Here is a 20,989-nt window from a genome sequence, read left to right on the forward strand (position 1 = left end):
CAGGCTCCCAAGCAACGCCCCCAGTTTCAGCTCTAACTGGCCTGCCTGTAGCACACTGAGTCACACTTGTCATGGACCTCTTTTTTACTGAGGACCAAATTACTGTCTTGAACATCTAAGAGAAAAAGGGCCAAATACAAAGCATTTAGGCAACTCTGTCAATAGGACATACATGAGACATTTAATCCTTGGGATATGAAGTCTCATTAGGGAAAGAAGTAGCTGTAGTAGGAGCAGACTTGGGAGGAGTTCATGATTTTCATTACATGATAAGAAATGCAAGTAGAATGGAGTCTGTTCAATATGCTTGGGGAAGGCAGGCAGCAGTGTGGGGGGATTTCTCTACTTGATCACAGAAGAAAAAACATATCAACACAGTGCCTTATATAGATTTCAATCCTAAATTACTTTCTAACACATAATATCACACCCTCTCTCCCCCCTCCCAAATCACAGTGCAAAAGCTAGTGAGAGGTAGTTTGGGTGCCAGTAAACCAGACTATTCGAAGGGGGGGGGGCGGAATGTCTCGCCCATAGTTTCATGAAGCCACATTTAGATTCTGGGTCTAATTTCAACAGATATCAGCCCAGCAGAGCTACAATTACAGTGGTCAGATCATTTGTCAAGAATGGAAAGAGCTGGGATACCAGGGCAGTTGTATTAAGGGGGATGGGAAGGAAGTAGTGAAAGTTATTTGAAAGAAATGTACAAAAACAAAACAACAAAACCTTGTTAACAGAATGAGCAGTGTTCATGTTAACTTCTAGGCATAATATGGAAAGGCCAAGTTGGCAGAAACCAGGACAAAAATTCATGGTCACAGATGCAGGTGGTCACCAGGGTGAAGACCTGAAAGGCACATACATGGGTGTGATGCCAAAGGGGCAATAGGTGGTGAATGGAAGGCTCCATTGGTGGTGAGATGTTTCAGCTACATGCAGACACGAGAAAGATGCTAAGTAAGTACTCGCATCACGATTCATGTACCTTCTAACCTCAAAAGACGCCTTGTAGGGCTGGGGGTATGGCCTAGTGGCAAGAGTGCTTGTCTCGTATACATGAGGCCCTGGGTTCAATTCCCCAGCACCACATATACGAAAACGGCCGGAAGTGGCACTGTGGCTCAAGTGGCAGAGTGCTAGCCTTGAGCAAAAAGAAGTCAGGGACAGTGCTCAGGCCCTGAGTCCAAGCCCCAGGACTGGCAAAAAAAAAAAAAAAGAGGCCTTGTAGCTTTGCACAAAATCAATAGTGCAGCCATGGCTTAACTGTAAACCCAGCTACTCTCAGGAGGATTTGATCTGAGGATCAAGGGTCAAAGCCAGCATGGGCAGGAAAGCCTGCCAGTTCTTGTATCTCTAACTAGCAAAAAGCCAGAAGTGGAGCTGTGGCTCAAGTGGTAGAGTTCAAGCCAAAGTACTAGTACCAAGTGAGCAGTCTTTGATTAGGTACCTTGTTATATAATACAAGATTGGAAAATGTGACCTGATAGTGAACAACAAAGCAAAATTTATACAGACTTCTAAGATTTTGTGTCCTGTACTTATGCCTATTAACTGGTGAAAAAAGGGTATATTAAAGAATTTAGGATGTAGAAACAAACACAACTCCCTGGCCCCGCCACACCAAATTTGCCAATTAATTATGTGGACATAAAAAAGTCACTAAGCATCTAATCATTTATATGCTAAGGCAGTATTTCCACACTGCTATTCCTGTTAGATACCTTAAATTATAATTTCAAATGGACTTACTGCCAAAAGCCTCTGGGTCCATTTTACACAAGAATCAATACACTACTACTAAAAATTAGGATTACTTTCCCAAAGCTCCTGGTGGGAGCTCAGAGGGCCTTGTTTGGGAGGCAGCTCGAATGTTCTCCAAAGAAAATCACTTTCCTGATGTTCACTCCAAGAGCCAAGAGAAAGCACCTGCAAGAATCTGAATCAACAGGCACCTGATGGGAGGGGCAGGATTGAGTGGCCAGCTGCATAAACTAGACATACACACAAGTAAAGCCGGAGTGCAACTGCCCCTCTCCAGTAAAGCACTCTGTATCCTCCACTAGAGAGCTAATACATGTTGCATTTTATTCTAAAGAAAACTCTCAGGACTTTGTGTGTGGCTTCTCCAACCAGTAAGCTCTATCCTTAATGTCCAGAACTGTGTTGGTACCTTTTGAGAGATGGTGCCTCAGTCAGTATCCAAGGGGACCTGATTCTAGGACACTCCTAGCCCACCATGAACATCCAAACTCCAAGGATGTGTGAAACACTTGCACAAGTGTCTTATGTAGAGTAGTGTAATGCTCTGTAAGCTATACAATCCTCCCTGTGTTCTTTCAATCATCTCGGGATTATGGAATACATATGACAACTAAATAGTTATTCTACTATACTGTGTAGAGAATAATGTAGAAAAGCCTCTATGATCTTCCATCTCACAGATACGGAAGGATAGCTTACAAACACCTAGATCACCACTCAGAGCTGAAGAAGTATGAAGTATAACTTCATACTTAAAATGATAAAATGACGATTAGTTTAATCGAAGAACATGAAGAGGATATTAAAATAACTTCATTTTTTGGCTGTAGTGGCATTTAAACTCAGAGCAGGTGCTCTACCACTGAGAAACGCCTCTAGCCCTTTATTTGCAGTAGTTATTTTGAGATAGGGGTCTCACTTTTTTCCCAGATTCATACCTGAACTAAAATCCACCTATTATAGATAGCCTATGTTAGCTAGCTGCATGCCACTTGCATGCCACCACACCCAGCTTCTTCTACCTAGGCTGGCATGGAATTGTGATCTGTTGTGACCTCCCATTTAACTGGGATGACAAACATTCACCTTACTGGCTGAGTAAATCTCCTATGTATGCCCAGGCTGGCTCAGAACTATGATCCTCCCAATCTCAGCACTCCTCTCCCCAAGTAGCTAGACTTACAGTGAGCCACTGGTGCTTGAAAGACTGTCTTTACTCCCCTCCTAGCCTTGCTTCTTTCCCAAGCTAACCACAATTAAGGCTTGGCCTTTCCTGTCCATATCCATTTGTAAACATATATTTATGTGAAAGTACAAATGGTTTTAAAAACAAAAAGGAAGTACAGATTGTAACTTCCAGATTGCAACCTAGCAAGGTATCAGGCCATGTTTCAGTATCAACTGGCATTCGTTTGTCTTTGTGATATACACTCAAACGGTCACCACAGAATCTGTGGAGATTCTGCTATTAACTTAGGATAAACAGTAGTCAACGAGATACCCTTGAATAGTCACATGATAGCTAATGAGAAAGACACATTCTGGAAGCTGTCATTAGGTGAATCTGTCATTGACTGAGCATCACGGAGTGTACTTACACAAACCTAGACAACACCCATCAGCCACGAGGTATGACACAGTCAAGACACTGGATAGATGTCACATATATGAGGTCGCTGCCACAACAACCTAGCATAGTGTTCTACAGTAAACTTTTTTACTTAAAAAAATAAAGAAGTAGCCAGTCATGTACACTTCAGATAGAGTAAGCACACAACAGTAACAAAGTCACTTATTATCAAGTAATATGTATGGCCCGCAACTGGACATGCTGTATGTACATGCTTTTATGTGACTGGCAGCAACACTGAAGCTTTGGTTACACCAGCACCACTACAAAGAGGAGAGTAGTGCATGGCATTAGGACATCAGGATCGTACAGGACACTTGATCACATGAAGTCTGATGGCATCCATTAAAATCTTAGGGTAGCAGTGTTGTATCCGTGATCCATCAACCAAAATGTGCACTCTGTGCTGGATCTACTCTTCTGAATGCCCGTGTATTTCTGTATGTTGTATTTTTGTACTTTTACTTGACATACATATTTGCGAAAGGATATGAAAGGGGAAAGCCAAGCTTTGAGGACTGTTACTTCTGGGAAGGAAGCTAGGGCTAGGAAGAAATGAAGAGGAAACTCCACTTTCCACTCCAGTTAATGTTCTTTGATTAAAAAAAAAAAAAAGCCAGGCGCTGGTGGCTCAAGTCTGTAATCCTAGCTACTCAGTAGGCTGAGATATGAGGATTGTGGTTTGAAGCCAGCCTGGGCAGGAAAGTCTGTGAGACTCTTATCTCCAATAAGCTGCTCACAAAAAGCCAGAAGTGGAGCTGTAGCTCAACTGGTATAGTGCTGGCCTTAAGTGCAAAGAGGCTCGGGATAGCACCTAAGCCCTGAGTTCAAGCCCCAGGACTGGCGATGATGATGATGATGATGATGATGATGATGATGATGATGATGATGATCATGTACTAAAGAACAAACAAGTTCTACAAAGACAGGTGACACAGTGGCCGTTTCATGTCAGTCAGGGAATCGAACATTGAGTAAATGATACATCCATACATTCGAGAAGGGCCTGCACTAGAGCCTCTAAAGGTCCACTCCAGAGGAAAGCCAGTATGCCCAGCAGTTATGATAGCATCATGCAAGTCCCTTATTCTGATCCTGCTAATAATGAAGAAGACTAATTTCCGTAGGAGACCTAACGTCTACAAATGGCAGCCCACCTGGCTGGCCACACTACCACTGTAATCCAATGGAAGAGAGGAACTGAAAACAGAGACACTCAGAAAAGTGTAACACTTGGCCACTTGTGGTCAAATGGGACAATGTCATATTACTCATTGGACAAAAATATTTGTGAAACTATCTCTCTATTCCAGTTTCTTTGCTCCCCAAATTTTAAACTACTTTTGGGCAGGATGGCTCCATGACATTGGGGATGTGTGTGTGTAAAGGGTCATAACAACCGAAGCTAACCTTATACAACACAGAGCAGCAAATTGAAACTCGAAAGAGGGAGAAGCCGATCTTGACACTCAAGCAAAGCAGGAAGAAGAAATGAGTACTGCTTGCCTTTTTCCCACAACTTCTATAATAAAACTAACCACAAATGGCAAACTCAAAACCGTTAGGGTAACCAGAAGTTGTTTAGACTGAAGGACAGAAAAAAGAGAGGAAACACCACCAATAGCCAGAAAGCCATTTTTAGAGAACCAATACAAACCTGGACTAGGTATAAAAGAGCCTTACAATCTTTCCATCATTCTGATCTATGTGTGTGACACTGACTTTCTTCAAAAGAAACTACCAAACAGTCCCAGACACTCTGAACATACTGGTAATTAAATGACTAGTGGATGACATGCCATTGACAAGAGGTAATCCAATGTTTGGAGATGAAGGAAAGTATTTTTGCCAATCTGATCCAGGCTTTGAACCTCAGTCCTCAGATCTCCATTTCCTGAGTAGCTAGGATTAAAGGAGTGAGACACGGGTGCTCGGCTGTTCTGATACATGTGTCCCTAGCACCAAGGATGGTGGCTGGCATATACTAGGTGTAACTGCTAAAGATATGAAATGACTCAGTGCCCAGCATGGCTGAGAGATGGTGGGCAGAAGCGTGAGCTACAAAGGCAATGGTAGCTAACTGCTGAGTTGCTCTGAAAGGGAATCTTAGCCTTAATAATGGAGGCAACAGAGATCAAGACAACAAACACCCCTAGCTCCCCCAGCATGTGGCCAGATCTAGAGCTAGAACTGGATTTTTTTTTTCTTTTCTGCCAGTCCTGGGGCTTGAACTCAGGGCCTGAGCACTGTCCCTGGCTTCCTTTTGCTCAATGCTAGCACTATACAACTTAAGCCACAGCACCACTCTGGCCTTTTCTGTTTATGTCTTCTTGAGTAATCAAACCCAGGGCTTCATGTATGCTAGGCAAGCACTCTATCACTAAGCCACATTCCCAGCCCCTGGAGCTAGCACTGTATACACAGTTGCTTTCAACACTCACAAGAACCCTGGGGTAGAGAGGATTTTTCCTAATCTATCGGAAGAGGAAAGAAACTGGGCATAGAGACAAAGTGGTAAAACTATGAAGAGATGAAGCTGGGATTAAAAACAAAACTGGGAAGTTGATCCTAAGGAGAAGGTCTCTCTAATTACCCAGTTGAGTCAGTGATAAATATAAAACTTCCTCCCCCGAACTGCAGACTTTGATCTCTTCTTCCCCAAGTTCCAGAGAGGTTCTTTGTAGCCAACTAATAGTATACCTGATCATAAAACAGACAGGGTTTCAGTGAGCCACACAAAGCACGTTCTCTCTGAACCAGCCACCAGCAGTCAGAGCTGTGACTCACAGCTGAGTTTCGGGGGACGGTTGAGCATAATGAAGTTAAAACCCAGTTCGGAGAAATCATCTGCTTGATAACATCTTTAAAGACTGAAGTCATATATATATGCACATATATACATACATACATATACACACACACACACAAAAACCACACACACATATATGAGAAGCATGATTCCCTATTTGTCTTTTCTTGCAGGTCTACTTACAGTGGTTCTCAGTCACCCAGAGGCCATGCCACGTGGTAGTGTCTGAAGACAGTTCTAACAATTCTGTCTGCAGCGATGCTACTGCCACCTAGAGTGTGGAGGCCAGGGCTGCTAAGTGTCCCAGATGCTTGGGACAGCTTCCTGCCAATGGACTAGAACTAGCCAACATGTCAACAGGGCTGAAACTACTCTCCTTGAAACCTTCCTAAAGCCTCGTTGGTCATTCATACAGATCAGCCGCCCTTCCCTGCAGTTCAGATACCTAAGAACCTTCACTGACTTTCTTAGGGAATTTGCTTTCTTCATCTCCCCTATTTACTGATTAAGCCCAGAAGGACAAGTTAGTCATTCTGTGAAGTCCCCAGATTTTCAGAACTATACTTGCACAAAGTAGGTGTTCCACTTTTTACTCAAAAGTTTGTTTTCTCCAAAGAGGGGAACAATTCAGACTCAACCAATACCTGGTATCTCGTACCTGGGAAGCACCTTCATGAACTTCATGAACTATGTTTTATTTCCTATTAATGCTATCTCATTTAATCCTCTCCCTCAACCAGTGAAGGAGACAGGATCACTATTTTAGGTAACTGCAGCTCATAGATGGAATTTGCAAAAGGTCACATACTGGTAAGTGGCAAAGCATGTTTCTGGAGCCTGATCTGCAAGTCCTACACTTCGTCCATACCCCACCTCTGTCACCAGTCCTCAGGGCTGAGAATTTGCCTCCTAAAGGCTAATCCCCAGACCAGCATGTCTGAGAACACTAACAAGGAAAATAGCAACGTGAAAGGTTGGAAACCTTATCGCATTATTCATGTGATCCTCCCAAGTTTTGCTACCCAATATAGCAACAAAAAACAGTGAGTTCAAGCAGGGTGCTGCAATAAGGCTAAAACAGTTACATACTTAAAAATCAATTTTAAGCCAGTGCTAGTGGATCATGCCTATTGACCTAGCTACTCAAGAGGCTGAGATCTGAGGATCATAGTTCAAAGCCAGCCTGGGTATGAAGTCTGTGAGACACTAAACACCCACCACAAAGCTGGAAGTAGAGGTATGGCTCAAGTGATAATTCGAGGCCTTGAGTTCAAATCCCAGTACCATCATTAAAAAAAAAATCAACTACGAAGGTATTTCAAATTTACAAGGCTCATTCTTCCTGAAGAGCAGTCAAACTCACTTTTAGACTTCTAATAAAATAGAGCTTAAGAAACCAAATTCAAGATTTTGCATTTTTAAACCTGAGAGCGCAGGAAATAAAGGCCATCTTGGTTTAGGGACATAATTGGGTGACCTTTCTTTATATACAGCATTCTCTAGCTGGCTTGGAGAGGTTGTAAACTGTGGGCTTTGTCAAAGCAGCTAAGAACCTGGCAGAGACCAGGAAAGCATGTGATAAATAACACCTGTCTGTCTCTGGGAGCCCTGACAGTATTGATCCCTAAAAATCAACCTGATGAATTTGTCTTGTTTTCATATTATGGAGGAAGAAGTAAAAATAATGAAAGGTCGTCGCCACCCTCCCCCCCCCCCCCCGCCCCGCTGTGGCACCACATTCATTTCCTCTCCTCTGAAAACCAGGGGGATGAGTTCTTGGCCTGCTATAGTTCACCAGGACTTGACACCAATATCACATATAATTCCAAGCCTTGGCCCCTTACCCCTCAGAAAGCAGATGATCCACATGTCACTCAGTGTTACCTAACCATCCTCCCCATACAATGCACACCCAGGTAGGATGAGGCTCAGCCCATCTATTCCTCCAGCCCCGGGATTTCAAATGCTATGGGAAGCAAAGACTCAGTATCCAACCTCCCTTCAGATTTTGTCACTTATCTTTGCATGGTTTGCTTTGGTAAGACCTGGACATTGGAAGATGGTACCACTAGGGTGGACATGAGATCTGGTCCCTGGGCTCTGCGGGTTTGTTCTCTCTCTACAACCAACAGTGAGTTGGGACGGACTTCTTGTGCTTGGATTCTATACAAGATTCCTTCCCTTACCAGGGCAGTCAGTCATGTTGAAGAACTTTTTACATATGTCTGGGTTTCCCCAGTTACAGGAAATTAGATTTGTGCATTTCTCTGATTAAGGATAGCGATGGAGCTTAGAAACCTACATAGGAACAAATACTTGAGGGAATTCTAATTACAGATTGGATATTCCTAATCTGAACATCTGAAATGTTCCAAAATCTGAAGCTTTTTACCTACCTGTATGTTCCCCACAAGTGGGAAATTATACATCATGAAGAATCTGTCTCACACACAAAATTATTATGTCATGTGTAAGAATTACTTTCAAGCTATGTGTGTAAGGTACATAGGTAAATATATGTAAATATGTACATATATGAAAATATCCCCAAAATCTGAAAGAAAAAGATTCTAAATCTGAAGCTTTTAGTTTTTGCTTTCCTCGAGACTGGATCTGCGTAGCCCATCTGGCCTTGAACTTGCGATCCTCCTGACTCTCCCTCCTATGATGTGGCCAAGCATTCACGAATAAGGATCATGTATGAGGAAACACGCTGGATTCTTTCTTTTTGACAGGTATCTGGGTTCCTACCAACACACTGAAGGCCAGAGACCAAAGGATACCAACGGGGATAAGCTGAGACTTGGGTTTAATTCTGATTGTCCCACTTATTAGTAGGGCCCTAAGCCAGGCCTTTAACCCCTGGCCATCGACTTCCTCCTGGGTAGAACAAGGAGGGTAATAATACCCACTTCATAGGTGGTTCTGTGGATAATGTGCTAATGCGAGCAAAACACTTAGTTCAGTGCCCTTGATACACACGGGCTCTCCATAAACATTAGCTATTATTACTTCACAGACCAGAGACTGTGGAGTGGCAGCCCTTCAGCCAAATCTGGCCTACAGACCTATTTTGTTTGGCCTGCACATTTTCCTTTTTAATCAAGCCAACATTTAAAAACCAGTAGATTTCTGGCATTTCAAGAAGATTGTGGATCTGGTAACATACAAGGCCTGCCTTCCTCCCTGGCAGCCTATGGCTGGGGCAAGATCCTACAGTCCCCAGCAGATAGAACCTTTCTTTTATGCAAGCACAGACACCCCATCCTTCAATCATAGCCCCTCCAACCCTTTTTACTTCCTGCCAAGCTCTGTATGTATAAAGGCATCCCCTAGCCTAGAGCAATTTTACCAATATATGCTAACAGTGTTATTATTCCTGATATTGACACCAGTCTAACTGGTCCCTCCATATGCTAACCTATTTTCTCTCTAACACTGGCTTATGCTTCCCCAAGCAGGAACAGCCTCCCCACTCTTCTCTCCACCTAGCCTAGAAGTTCCAATGACAAGTGCACATTAAAATCACCTGAGGTATTTTAAAGACCTTATCCTCAGACATTCTCAATGACCTGGGTGAATTCTGGGAGAATTCCAATATGCTGAGATTGACAGCCCTCCCTGTTCTCATGGCCCACATATAAGCTGGTGACTTTCACCTGCTCCCCTCCTACTTTCTGTCCATACGTTACAACTGAGGACTATAGATGAGTCTTGCTTTCTTCCTGACTCTTGTTTAATCTTGCTTGAGATGAACTTGTGTATAAAGTGTCTCCCCTAAGACTGTAAACTCAAGAGTGGGTGGATCACACCTCGTAATTCTTTTCCATCCCCAATAAGACTAGTGGGGTGCCAAGCCCACAAAAGATGTCTAATGAAAACACCTCAACTACTTGAGTGTACAGCCTAAAAGTCATTGTAAGGAGTAGATGATGAAGGCAGACTGATCTCTCAGAGGGCAAAGTTAGGGGAGTTAGTCAAGAACGTGGAAGATCATGAGGAACATGGCAGACTAGGATGAACCACAAGAAAGTCACTTAAGAATGGGAAAGACTCCAATGCTGGGGAGTCAGGGGTGGTTCTGTCCATTAGGGTTACCTCAAGAGGGCTTTGAAGGACCTGTGGGAAGGAAGGCCGTAAGGGGAGTGAAGCAGGGCGAGGAAGATCCATGAGCAAATGCACTGAAAGGCAATCTGAAATCAGGTGCTGTGGCAGCGTTAAGCTGGGAAGGGTGGGAAGTGGCCTGGGAAAAGGCAGGATTTCACAGTACCTATAATGCCTGAAACATGGGCAAAATTAATTTAAGTCCCAGAAGCGGCCACTGAAGGCTGCATGTCTCATCTGAGAGCCAGGGAGGGGGAGAAAAGAACAAACAACACAGAATAAAGAAGTGTGAGGGAGAAGGGACAAGACAAGCACACAAGCAGGTTCAACTGCCTCTGTGGAGCAAGACCAGCGCTCACCCCCAGATACACCGGGGGAACCTCCAACTCAGCCAGGGTCCAGGAGCTTAGAGAGGTCCCGATCTCTCCCATTCAGTCATAAGCCAAGGTTTACTGTACAGAAGTGAAATTATGTTAATAGTGCAATTCATATGAATAGTACCACTTTATTAACACATTTAATCACAGAAATAAAGGTTTTATTCATGACTACTGATAGCACTATAAGAAGCTTATTCTGTTCTTTCTCCCAAGTCAATAGACAGCTTATAAAGAGATACAGACCCTAGGATGGTAATGACTGCATTAGGCAAAGCCACCCCATGGCCCACTCCTCCTTCTCATCACCACCATTTTTTTTAGAGGAGCATGTGGGTTGAAATGATGGCTAAAGGCTAAGAGAACATCACAAAATGGCAGCACAAGAAATGGCCATGAAAAAGAACAACTCCATCGTGGAGCTATTTGTGCAGCTACTCAACAATGGCATGCCCAACACTTTACAAATACAAGTTAATTTAAACTTTCTCCCCTTATGAGTACTGATGCAGTAGGCACAGATGGGGAACTGAAGACAGATAAAAGCTTTTGTCCAAAGACATGTAAGTGGTCAGTACAGTTGGAACAGAAACTCTATACACCAGCTCCAGGGTCTATCACTTCACCTTTTAGGGAGTGTGAATTTTACGTACACAAGCTTTCTTCTCTCCAAGGACCTGCTGGGTGCAGACAAGCTAGAGGGAAGTGTGAGCCCCGGGGATCCTGCTCAGGTTATATATTTCTGGAACCCCAAAGCACCAGAATTGAAGGGTTGGGCAACAGCAGCTTTCCTGTAACCCTAGTTAGTCAGTAGACTGAGATCTGAAGGACTGTGGTGCAAAGCTAGTCCAGGCAGAAAAGTCCATGAGGAGGCTCCATCCGAAACAACCAGCAAAAAGCTTTGTGGTTGAGGTGGCAGGTTCAGCAGAGCAAGGATGTGACTTGAGTTCAAAGCCCCATGAAAAAGAAAAAAGAGCTGGGTGCCAGTGGCTCACGCCTTTAATCCTTGCTACTCAGGAGGCGGAGAGCTGAGGGCTGAGGTTCAAAGCTGGCCAGGAAAGCCCATGAGGCTCTTTTATCTACAATTAAACACCAGAAAACCAGAAGTGGTGCTATGGCTCAAGTGGTAGAGCAAACAAAGAAAGAAATGCAAAAGGACAGAGGGGGTGTGAAATCACTGGGGCCTAAGTTCACTGCATCTGATAAATCCAAACCCATGCCCTTGAGGATCATACAAACAAAATCAGGACAGACTTTCTCAGCAGACTCTCCATAGCATACCGGAGGACGCCCCCCTCCCTCACCCCCACTCCAAAGGGTTCTCTAGAGTGGCCAGGCAAGACTAGACAGTGGGGCAGGGGGATTCAATTCCTCCACCCCTCATAAATATCCCCCAGCAGAAATCAGGTTCATATACAGCTACAGTCTCTCAATTGCTACCTTGTATTCACTGGTTTTTAGCCTCCTGTCATACAAAGTATCTTTCTGGCTGCTGGATTACAGATAAATCATAAAGCCCTACTCCTAAGAGCAAGTGAACTTCAGCCATGTTGGATTATGTTTCATTACAAGGCTGATTCAGGGTTTGAAGCAATTCTGTTTAAGCGCTCTCAGTTCCACAAGTAAAATAAAGAACTTTAAGGGAATTAGTCCTGGCTTTTAGGGGGTGACTTCCTCCGGGAGGGATAACCCACCAGCCGCATTGCCACAGCACACTAGCAAACCACTTGAAGAACATCTTCGCCAAACCCACAGTGCCATGGCCCAGGAGAGTCACTGAGGATGTAGGCCCAGGACCAAAAAAAAAAAAAAAAAATTCCCTCCCGTTTCCCTCTCTCAACAAGATTCCAAATCCAGGATATTCTCTGTGAGATACATCTTCACTAGAAATGTCATAGCCACAGAAAAATCAGACCTCCGAGTATCAAATAAAGCTTTAAAAATACCATCAGCATGTTTCCCTGACAGTCATTTGTTTCATTTTATAATTCCTTTTCAACTTAACTTCTGAAGTAGTTTGCTACTTTAGTTATCTTTAGGAAGAAGTTACTCAATAGCCGATTGTTCAAAGGACACTTTTCTACTTATACCATGTCCTCCCCCCTTCTTATATGTAACCACTGAGTCTAGAAATATAAAATGTATCCTACACATTGCAATTTTCCCATATGGTACCTAAGACATAATTTGGCAAAAGAAGCTTCTAGTTACTAAAGAGTTTCCAGTTCTAGCTTTGTCCCTCCATGAACAGGGTAAGTAATTAACTGCACCAGACACTCACAAAAGCAGAAGGCTGAGTAGCCCAGGAATCTGCACCATGATAGCTCCCAGGCCATCATAAATACCATGTATTGCCTAATCCAGTGTCCAAATCCAGGACACTACAAATGGCCCCAGTCATTTGGGTTAGGGGAACAGAAACCAAATGAGAGTCCCCTTTTCCTTTATGTTCTTTCTCTGCTTGCTCTCCAATTCCATCAGCTGTCAATTCTCAAATGCTCCCAAGCTTTAGCTGACATAAAATCCTGCCTTGGCTTACAAAGCAAAGCTGGGGGCATGTCCCCTAGGGGGGAGGGAGGGGAGCTTCAAGATACCACCTAGCATGCCACAAGCTTCATCAAAGTTTGTTCAATGATTTTTTTTTTTTTGGTTGGTTGTGGGGCTTGAACTCAGGGCCTGTCCCTGAACCTCTTCATGCTTAAGAATAGTGCTCTACCTTTTGAGCCACAGCACCACTTCCAGTTTTTAAGTAGTTAACTGGAGTTAAGAGTCTCTGATAATTGGAGATAAAAGTTTCTAGGATTTTTTTTTGCCCAGGCTGGCTTCAAACCATGATCCTCATCTTCCTGAGTAGCTAGGATTACAAGCATGAAACACCGGGGCCTGGCTGCTCAGTTTTAATGTAGGCATATGTAGTGGCCACAGGACAATCCCCATTAAGGCTGGGGGTTGAAAATGCATTATTCTAAATTATATACTGCAGGGGAAAGTGTTCGAAGCAAAGGTGTATACAGGAACGAACCATTTTCCCCTCTTACTGAGAGAAAAATCTACCTTTGTTACCCCACTTCCCATTCACTCCACCTCACCTTGTCTTCTTTTGTGTAACTTTCCTTTGTGTAAGAAACATTTTCCCCAGTCATTCTTAGAAGCCAGTCAGGACCAGGGAGGAGGAAGGAGATACATTAGTGGTTTCCTCTATTTACTTCTTTGTCAGTTATCCACCCTTCTTAGCCCTACGAATAATTATTAGCAGGAAAAAAAAGGGAGGCTTTAGCAATTGTAAATACAGCCTGGATACTTTTTTTTTTTTTTTTTGGCCAGTCCTGGGGCTTGGACTCAGGGCCTGAGCACTGTCCCTGGCTTCTTTTTGCTCAAGGCTAGCACTCTGCCACTTGAGCCACAGCGCCACTTCTGGCCGTTTTTTCTGTATATGTGGTGCTGGGGAATTGAACACAGGGCCTCATGTCACTCTTGCCACTAGGCCATATCCCCAGCCCCGAGGATACAATTTTTAAATAGCTAAAAAGTAAGAAATGATCCTCGGAACCACATACTTAGTACCTTGAATTGTTCAGAGCTGTTTTCTTTAAGAAATAAAATAAGAGAATCTGATAAGGGTGCAAAGGTATTTTCTTTACTTTGCACTATTGGGTAGTTTCATGAGAATCTCTGCGGAATTTGATTTGATGAACAAAGGCAATTGATTTTCACTCATCCTAACTAAATTACTATGAATATCATTTGAAAGTGTACAGGCCAAAGAAACTGGGCAATGGTGGGCTCACACCTGTAAGTCTAGCTACCTAGGAGGCTAAGAATAGGAGGCCAGCCTGAGCAGAAAAGTTGAAGTGACTCCTTAACTAATAGCTGGGTATGGTACTAGCCTGTTATCCTAGTTATGGAAGAGGGCAACACTGAGCCCTAAGACTATCTCAACCAATGTCCATAAGACTGCATCCCAGCTACAGAAAGAAACACACAAACAAAAAAACCCAGTAGGATAATGGTACTGATGAATGAATAGGCAGAAACGAGACTCTATTCAAAAATAACCAGTGCAAAAAGAGGCACTGTTCAGAGGTATAGCCCCTGCCTAACCAAACCCAAGCTCCTGAGTTCAAACCCTGAGAAGCCAAGGAGCTCAAACTCAGGTGTTACAAAAAAAAAAGGGAGGGGGGGGGGGTAAAAGGATCTGGGAGTTGGTTAGCTTAAGTGGGAAACAGGATTTAGAAATCAGGTTAAGTTAGAAAACTAGCCAAAAAATTAACTTGACTACTTAAAGCTTTAATCGGGACAAGTCCAAGTCACCAGTAAAGGGGTTAAAGGGTGGGTTGTGTATGTATGGGGATGCCAACTAAGACTTGAGAGTTTCAGGGAGAACTACTGTTTCTTATCTTTGAGAAACCACAATATAGCTTTCCGCTGCCTTTCAATCTCCAGGTGTTGGTACTTATTCGTGTCTAAGCTTAGAGTATTATTTTCTGTTTTCAACTTTGCTTTACATAGCACATTAATCTCAGAACCCACCCGTCTTCCAAGTATTACACAAGGTGGTGATTTAGAGAAAGGAGAAATCCTTTCCTGCTCACAAGCTGAGGTACTCTCTCTCACACACAGTGCCTCAGTTAAGGGTGCTTTGTCTCAGGATGATTATGGTGGCGCCCTTGGTACTGATTATAGAGGAGCTATTTGTACTGCCCAAGTCTGGGCACTGCATTATATTAAAACTTCCATTTTGGGGTATGAAATGACTAAAAATTCTCTCCCGGCTCACACTTGGCATCAGCCATACATCTCAGCAGAAGCAAGATTATTGAGTACAGAACCACAGGAACCCAGCATTTTCCTTCTTTTATACTTGTGCAGGAAAAGAGACCCTGCTGAAATAGCACCTATGGCTTCTCCATTCTCCAATGAATATTTCAAGCACTGAAGGTTGTTTCCCAAAGTATAATCAGCAGGTTGCTATGACTGGATTAAATTAAAGCTGATATGACAGGACATTGCCTCTTGCACTAACAGATCTCATATTTTCTGGAAGGAGGAAACCATTTCAGCTTCTTTCTAGAAAAACAAAGAGGCAGAAGATGATGAATCCTGTCTGGTCTGTTCCAGGGAATAGCATTTTTGATTCAGTTTCTTTGTAGTGTGTCTAGTTCCAAGTTTGACCAATCCACACACTGAATTTATGCAGTGCATGTTTCTGACATAGTGAAGGCTGGCAAGTTCAGTTTTAACAAAAGGCACTAAACAGAAACTGCATGCAAAAGTCAGCAGTGGAATGGACCCAGGAGTAGAACAGAGCTCAGGCAAAAACATGAGGATGAGCTGACCTCAATTTGAGCTGACCCAAGACAGAGGTTCAAAAGTCCCCTACCACCATCTTTCTCTCTCTCTCGACACATCTTTCTGAAATATCCCCATTTTACCCACTGCTAGGAAAGCCATGCCTTACACATTCTATCTAGTCATGTTTAATTACATATCACTTTATAAAACTTTGAGCCATTCTGCTCAGATATGCAAAGGGACTGTCGGTGCTGTGTGTATATACATATAACATATATATGCAATATATTATGTATACACACATATACATCTGTTTACTAATGTTACTAGATATCCATTATTTGCTAGGCCCAGTGCTAAGTATTTTATATGTCACCATTATTTAACTCTTCAAAAAGAACCTTAAAGGTAGTATTATTTTTGTCACTATTTTACAGAAAAGAAAGTAAAGTTTTAAGAGATTGTTATTTGCTCCCAGTTCTTAGATGTCCCTGAGACAGAATTTGGAAATAAAACCAGATGGGTATGCAACTCTGGTGACCTGAAGAATTCTCAACCACTTCTTGGCCACAAAGCACTTAGATGGTCTTATCTTTGTTTTGGTCAATCATTTCACGTTCCCATCTTGTAGTTCCTGCTTGGGGAAAGAATATAAATAAGATTTCAAGACTTGACTGGAAGCCTAATACAGTTTTGATTTAAAGAAAAAAAATCAAACTTTACAAGTATTGCCTAGGACTTTGTATGCATTGATGAGATAAATTTCCTGCCCACTTCCGAACAAATAGCTCTTAAAAGCGTAGATTAACCAATGATTCAGCATACATTACAGCCTTATGTAAAAATGCTTCTGAATATGTATAAGTTACATTTATATTCCTATAATGAAAAAATATTTGAGTGTCCAAGTCCATAAAAACATACATTCCTAGAATAATAACCTCATGGATAGGAGAATAGTTTTGAAGTAATTTGGATGGCGCTAAGGGCCAATTTTTAGACTTTAAATACTTAAAACACAGTAAACTACCTATAAATGTGGCTAGAAAAGTCTTGGAGACCTGGTCCAAAAAGGGCTCTAAGATTAAAAAATAATTCAGCGGTCTCACAATTTCCCATTATCAAAACTACCTCCTCTGTAAGTCTGAATCCAACCCCAGAAGCATGTCAATAGCTGGTTGTTACAGGTTAGGTTTATGATAGAGTATCAGAGCTGTAGGGGGTGGGCTGGGGTAAATAAATGTTGAAAATATATCCTTAGCACGATTAGGTCAAGCCAGTAAGTGCATTTAATGCGAATAAAAGCATAGTGTTCTTATGACTGAGAATCGAGCACACTGGATACTGTATGTGTGAGCAGGTACTGTACTCAGTTTCCCCCCTGCTGGTAGACCCTAGTCACTAAAGAAGCTACGAGCGTCTAACTTGAAACTGTACCACACATCTCCAACCAAGTATCTCTGAGGATGGAAAGCAGTTATGATCCAACCCTGGGAGAAATTAAAAACAGGAAAGAAAACAAAAATGTTGAATAATTCCCAGACTCATCCCAGTTTTCTTTTCCCTCCCCCCAAAGTGCTGCTGCCTGTATGCATACTTTCTGTAAGACCCCAGCAAAATCTTGATTCTGCAAATAAAACAAAATAAAACACATTAAACCCATTTGGAGCTGAGACGAGGTGGAGGTCCACCACTGGATTTCCCGAGCAAACAACCCCCATTCATCGGAGTCCGGTTCGGTTCTCGCCTCGTCGGGCCAAGCCTCGACCACGAGGGTGAAGACCAGGAGGTATGGAGGAAGGTATGAAGGAGAAAAAAGGAGAAAGGGGGAGACCTCCCAGCCACACTTCTTTCTAGTAGCAACAAAAAGAGGAGCCGCATACTGACCTAAATCATCTCTCAAAGGCGCTTTATAAATGACAGGGACAAAGGGAGGGGGTGGCGGGTGGCCTGGGAACCCTACAGACAACCCTACCCTCTGACCTGCCCCCTCCCCCTCCAGCACAAGGGAAGAAGACTGAAGAAAACAGAGCCCAACTCGGCCCTGGGCGAGGAGCCCCCTCTGGTTCTCGATCGTCCATCCATCCGCCCCCAAGGAGGGGGGGAAAGACACGTAAACACCGAGCCCACCCCCTGGGGCGATCACTGCCGCCTGGGGGGGCTCCTAAAACCAGAGGCCGGGGCATTTACTTAGTTAGATTTTTCTTGCTTACTCATTTCCCTCGAGCACCCAACCCCCCGTTCCCACTCCAAAACCCCGCTCAACCGCCTACCCTCCCGGCTTCAGCCTCCCACCGAACCCCGAGCCCCCGCGGCGGCGGCGGCCCCCCGAGCCGTCCCGGTCACTAACCTGCTGCTGTAAGGGCATTTCCGAAACAGCCTGGCTCCTGGGGAGAGGTGGGGGGGCCGGCTGGAGAGGGGGCCCGGAGGGCCGCACAGACCCGCGGCGCCGGGCGAGGGCGGGCGCCGGTGGAGGGGGGGTGGGGACAGGAGAGGGAGGGTGGCGGTACCGGGGGCGGGTGCGAGGGCGCCCGGACCGTCCCAGGCCAGGGAGCCGGCGAGCAGGAGGAAGTGGGTGCCCCCCTCTCCCCCTCCAGCGCCCCCTCCCGCCGCCGCCTCCTCCCCAGTCACAGGCGCGTCCTCCGCGCACGTGTGCGAAACGTCACCGGCGGGTCCCGGAGAGAGGGACAGACCCGGGCGGCGGGACGGGAACCCGGCTGCCCCCGCCCTCCGTCGCCGGGGGGCGGGGAGGGGGACCGGGCGGGGGGAAGGAAGGGGCCAGGAGAGAAGCGGGTCAAGGGCAGGCCCCGGGCCCGGTGTGCAAGGCCCCGGCGCGCGGGCCACGCGGGCGCCGCCGCTGCCACCACCAGGATGCGCCCAGGCCGGAGCTGCAAACAGCCCGCTGGCCCCTCACCCCACACAGCCCACGCCCCGGCCCAGCACCCCGCTTCCAGTCCCCCTTCTCCTAGGCTCGACTCCCCTTAGGCCACCCCAGCCCCTTTGTTGCCAGGAGTTAAGATTCCGCCCCCCCCCTTCCCATGTGTCAAGCGCAGCCCGGCAGAGCCCCCGCGCTCCAAGCACGCCTCGGGGACCCCCGGCCGCCTCTGGGCCTCGGAGGCCTGATAGGAATGGTCGTGTCCACAGGTCCCCCCAGATTCCAGCCCCAGGGGTCCCCCACTCTTCAGATCACTACTCCCTCCCCCACCCCCTTCTCCATCCGGGGCGTGACCCCTTCCTACGCCCGAGAAAGAGGAAGCTTCGAGTTGGAGGGGAGGGAAGAGTGGGGGGTAGGGAAAAAGTGCAGGAAAAGAAGTGGGGGGGGGGACTGCGAAAAGTTTTGCAGTGTTAGATGTGGGTTATGCCAAGGCGATCCCCGCTGCCCCACGCGCCTGGCTGGGACCCCGACCCTCCCAGCAACTCCGGTGGGGAGGAGAACACACACACAAGTCTTAACAATAAGTCCTCGCTGGGAGGGACAGCCGCCCGCCGAGGCCCACGATGCTCGGCCATGCGCTCTTGCCCGGCGGCCCGCAGCGCGCGCCCGCCACCCCACGCACGCCGGGCGAGCCCACCTCCCACCTGGGCCGGGGACGGTGAGGAGGGAGGGTATTACCGGAGGGCCGCCGCCGCCGCTGCGTCCCAGCGCTGGTGGCTGCTGCAGCAGCCCGGCTCTGCCGGAGGGTCCGTGCGGCGTGGTGTAGAGGAGGCTGCCGGCGGTGGGCTCCGCGCCGGGGGCACTGGGGAGTAGGGGGCCGGCGGCGAGGGTGCCGCTTTGGAGGGAGGAGGAACAGGAGGTGGTGGAAGTGTTCGTGGTGAGAATCTGGATGTACGCGCCCGGGGCGGCGGCAGTGGCGGCGGCGAAACCCGGGCTGGCCAGCAGTGCCCTTTTGTCCATGGAGGCTGCAGCGGCGGCGGCGGCGGCGACGACAGCCGCCCCCTCCCCACCCCCGGCGGTCACCAGGTACTGCTCCAGGGCGGGCTGGATCCCCTTTCTCATCTCTCGTTCCTGCTCTTTTTAGTGTTACGATATGTCAATTTATTGCTTTCAATTTCTTTTATTATTTGCAGTCGGAGTTTCCAAGTCTCTCCTCCTTCTCTCCTCCCAGCCCGGCGCTTCCGAGCCCCCTCTCTCTCTCTTTTTATTTTTCCGTACCGAACAGGCCCCCGGGGCCAAAAATAATCGGGGCTCTGGAGAGAGGAGGGTCCCGGCCGCACGGATATCAGACCCCGATGGGGGATGGAGGCGTCGGGGGCAGCCGATGCAACGGATTGCGAGGCGGTGGCGGCAGCCCGGGTGCTGCGGCCGGCAGCTGAAAAATGGCTCCAGGAAGCTGCTGCTGACAATGAATGAAGGGATACGGTTTACGCGCCAAGGTCCTCCCGCGAAACTCAGATTTCCCGCCGGCTTTTCAAACCATATTTGCATGTCTCCGCCCCTCAACCCGCCGAGGACCGTTCCCACAGCCCATTGGGTCTCCATCTCCTGACTTCAGTCCCAATTGTGGAGCAGAGACGCGACTGGCTGGCTTTCATTGGCTGCCTCGCATTACGGTTACCGTGACGACGCGGGGCTCTATTTGCATAAACCATCTTGATTGGCTGGGACCACAGCAAGTTTTTTTTCTTCATAAGGGGTGGGGCCGTTTCCTACTCTCCCACGGAAGGCCACGCCTATCCCAGGCTCCGCCCTCGTCCCCTCCCACCTGCTGGGCAGGCACCGCTGACCTGGGCAGGGACTCGAGTTCCGCAGACTCAGTGTGGATCTAGTTTAGAGTGCAAGTTTCGCTTTTGGAAACTGTCAAGGTGACAAGGGGACACTTTCAGGGATCATTTTTCGTTTAGCCTGTAGGTGTAATCGATGAAAAAGTGAAAGATTCTCTCACATATGTGCCAAAAGCACGTTGGACGATGCTGGCAGATGGGAACTGAGCCCTTTAAATCAGGGGTTTCTCCCTTCCAGAAACCCAGCCAATGCCAGGGCGAGAGCTGATCGCGAGGCCGAGGCTGACAGAC

At 46.2% G+C, this 20,989-nt stretch overlaps 1 protein-coding gene across 4 annotated transcripts in view; it reads right to left on the reverse strand.

The window, feature by feature from the left end:
• E2f3 (E2F transcription factor 3) overlaps window positions 1–20,367 on the reverse strand; it is a 75,200-nt gene extending 54,833 nt beyond the window's left edge. Inside the window, exon 1 of one of the 4 annotated variants that reach the window (XM_048348395.1) lies at window positions 19,590–20,367. In XM_048348395.1, the coding sequence (XP_048204352.1) occupies window positions 19,590–19,973 (384 nt within the window). In that variant the 5' untranslated portion in view covers window positions 19,974–20,367. Of the gene's footprint in view, window positions 1–18,326; window positions 18,600–19,589 lie in introns of those variants that run through there. The other 3 variants (XM_048348396.1, XM_048348398.1, XM_048348397.1) reach the window with 3 other exon arrangements.
• Window positions 20,368–20,989: the final 622 nt, after the last annotated feature.

This window comes from Perognathus longimembris, chromosome 6 (assembly GCF_023159225.1).
Source record: "Perognathus longimembris pacificus isolate PPM17 chromosome 6, ASM2315922v1, whole genome shotgun sequence".
In the NCBI taxonomy this organism is placed as follows: domain Eukaryota; kingdom Metazoa; phylum Chordata; class Mammalia; order Rodentia; family Heteromyidae; genus Perognathus; species Perognathus longimembris.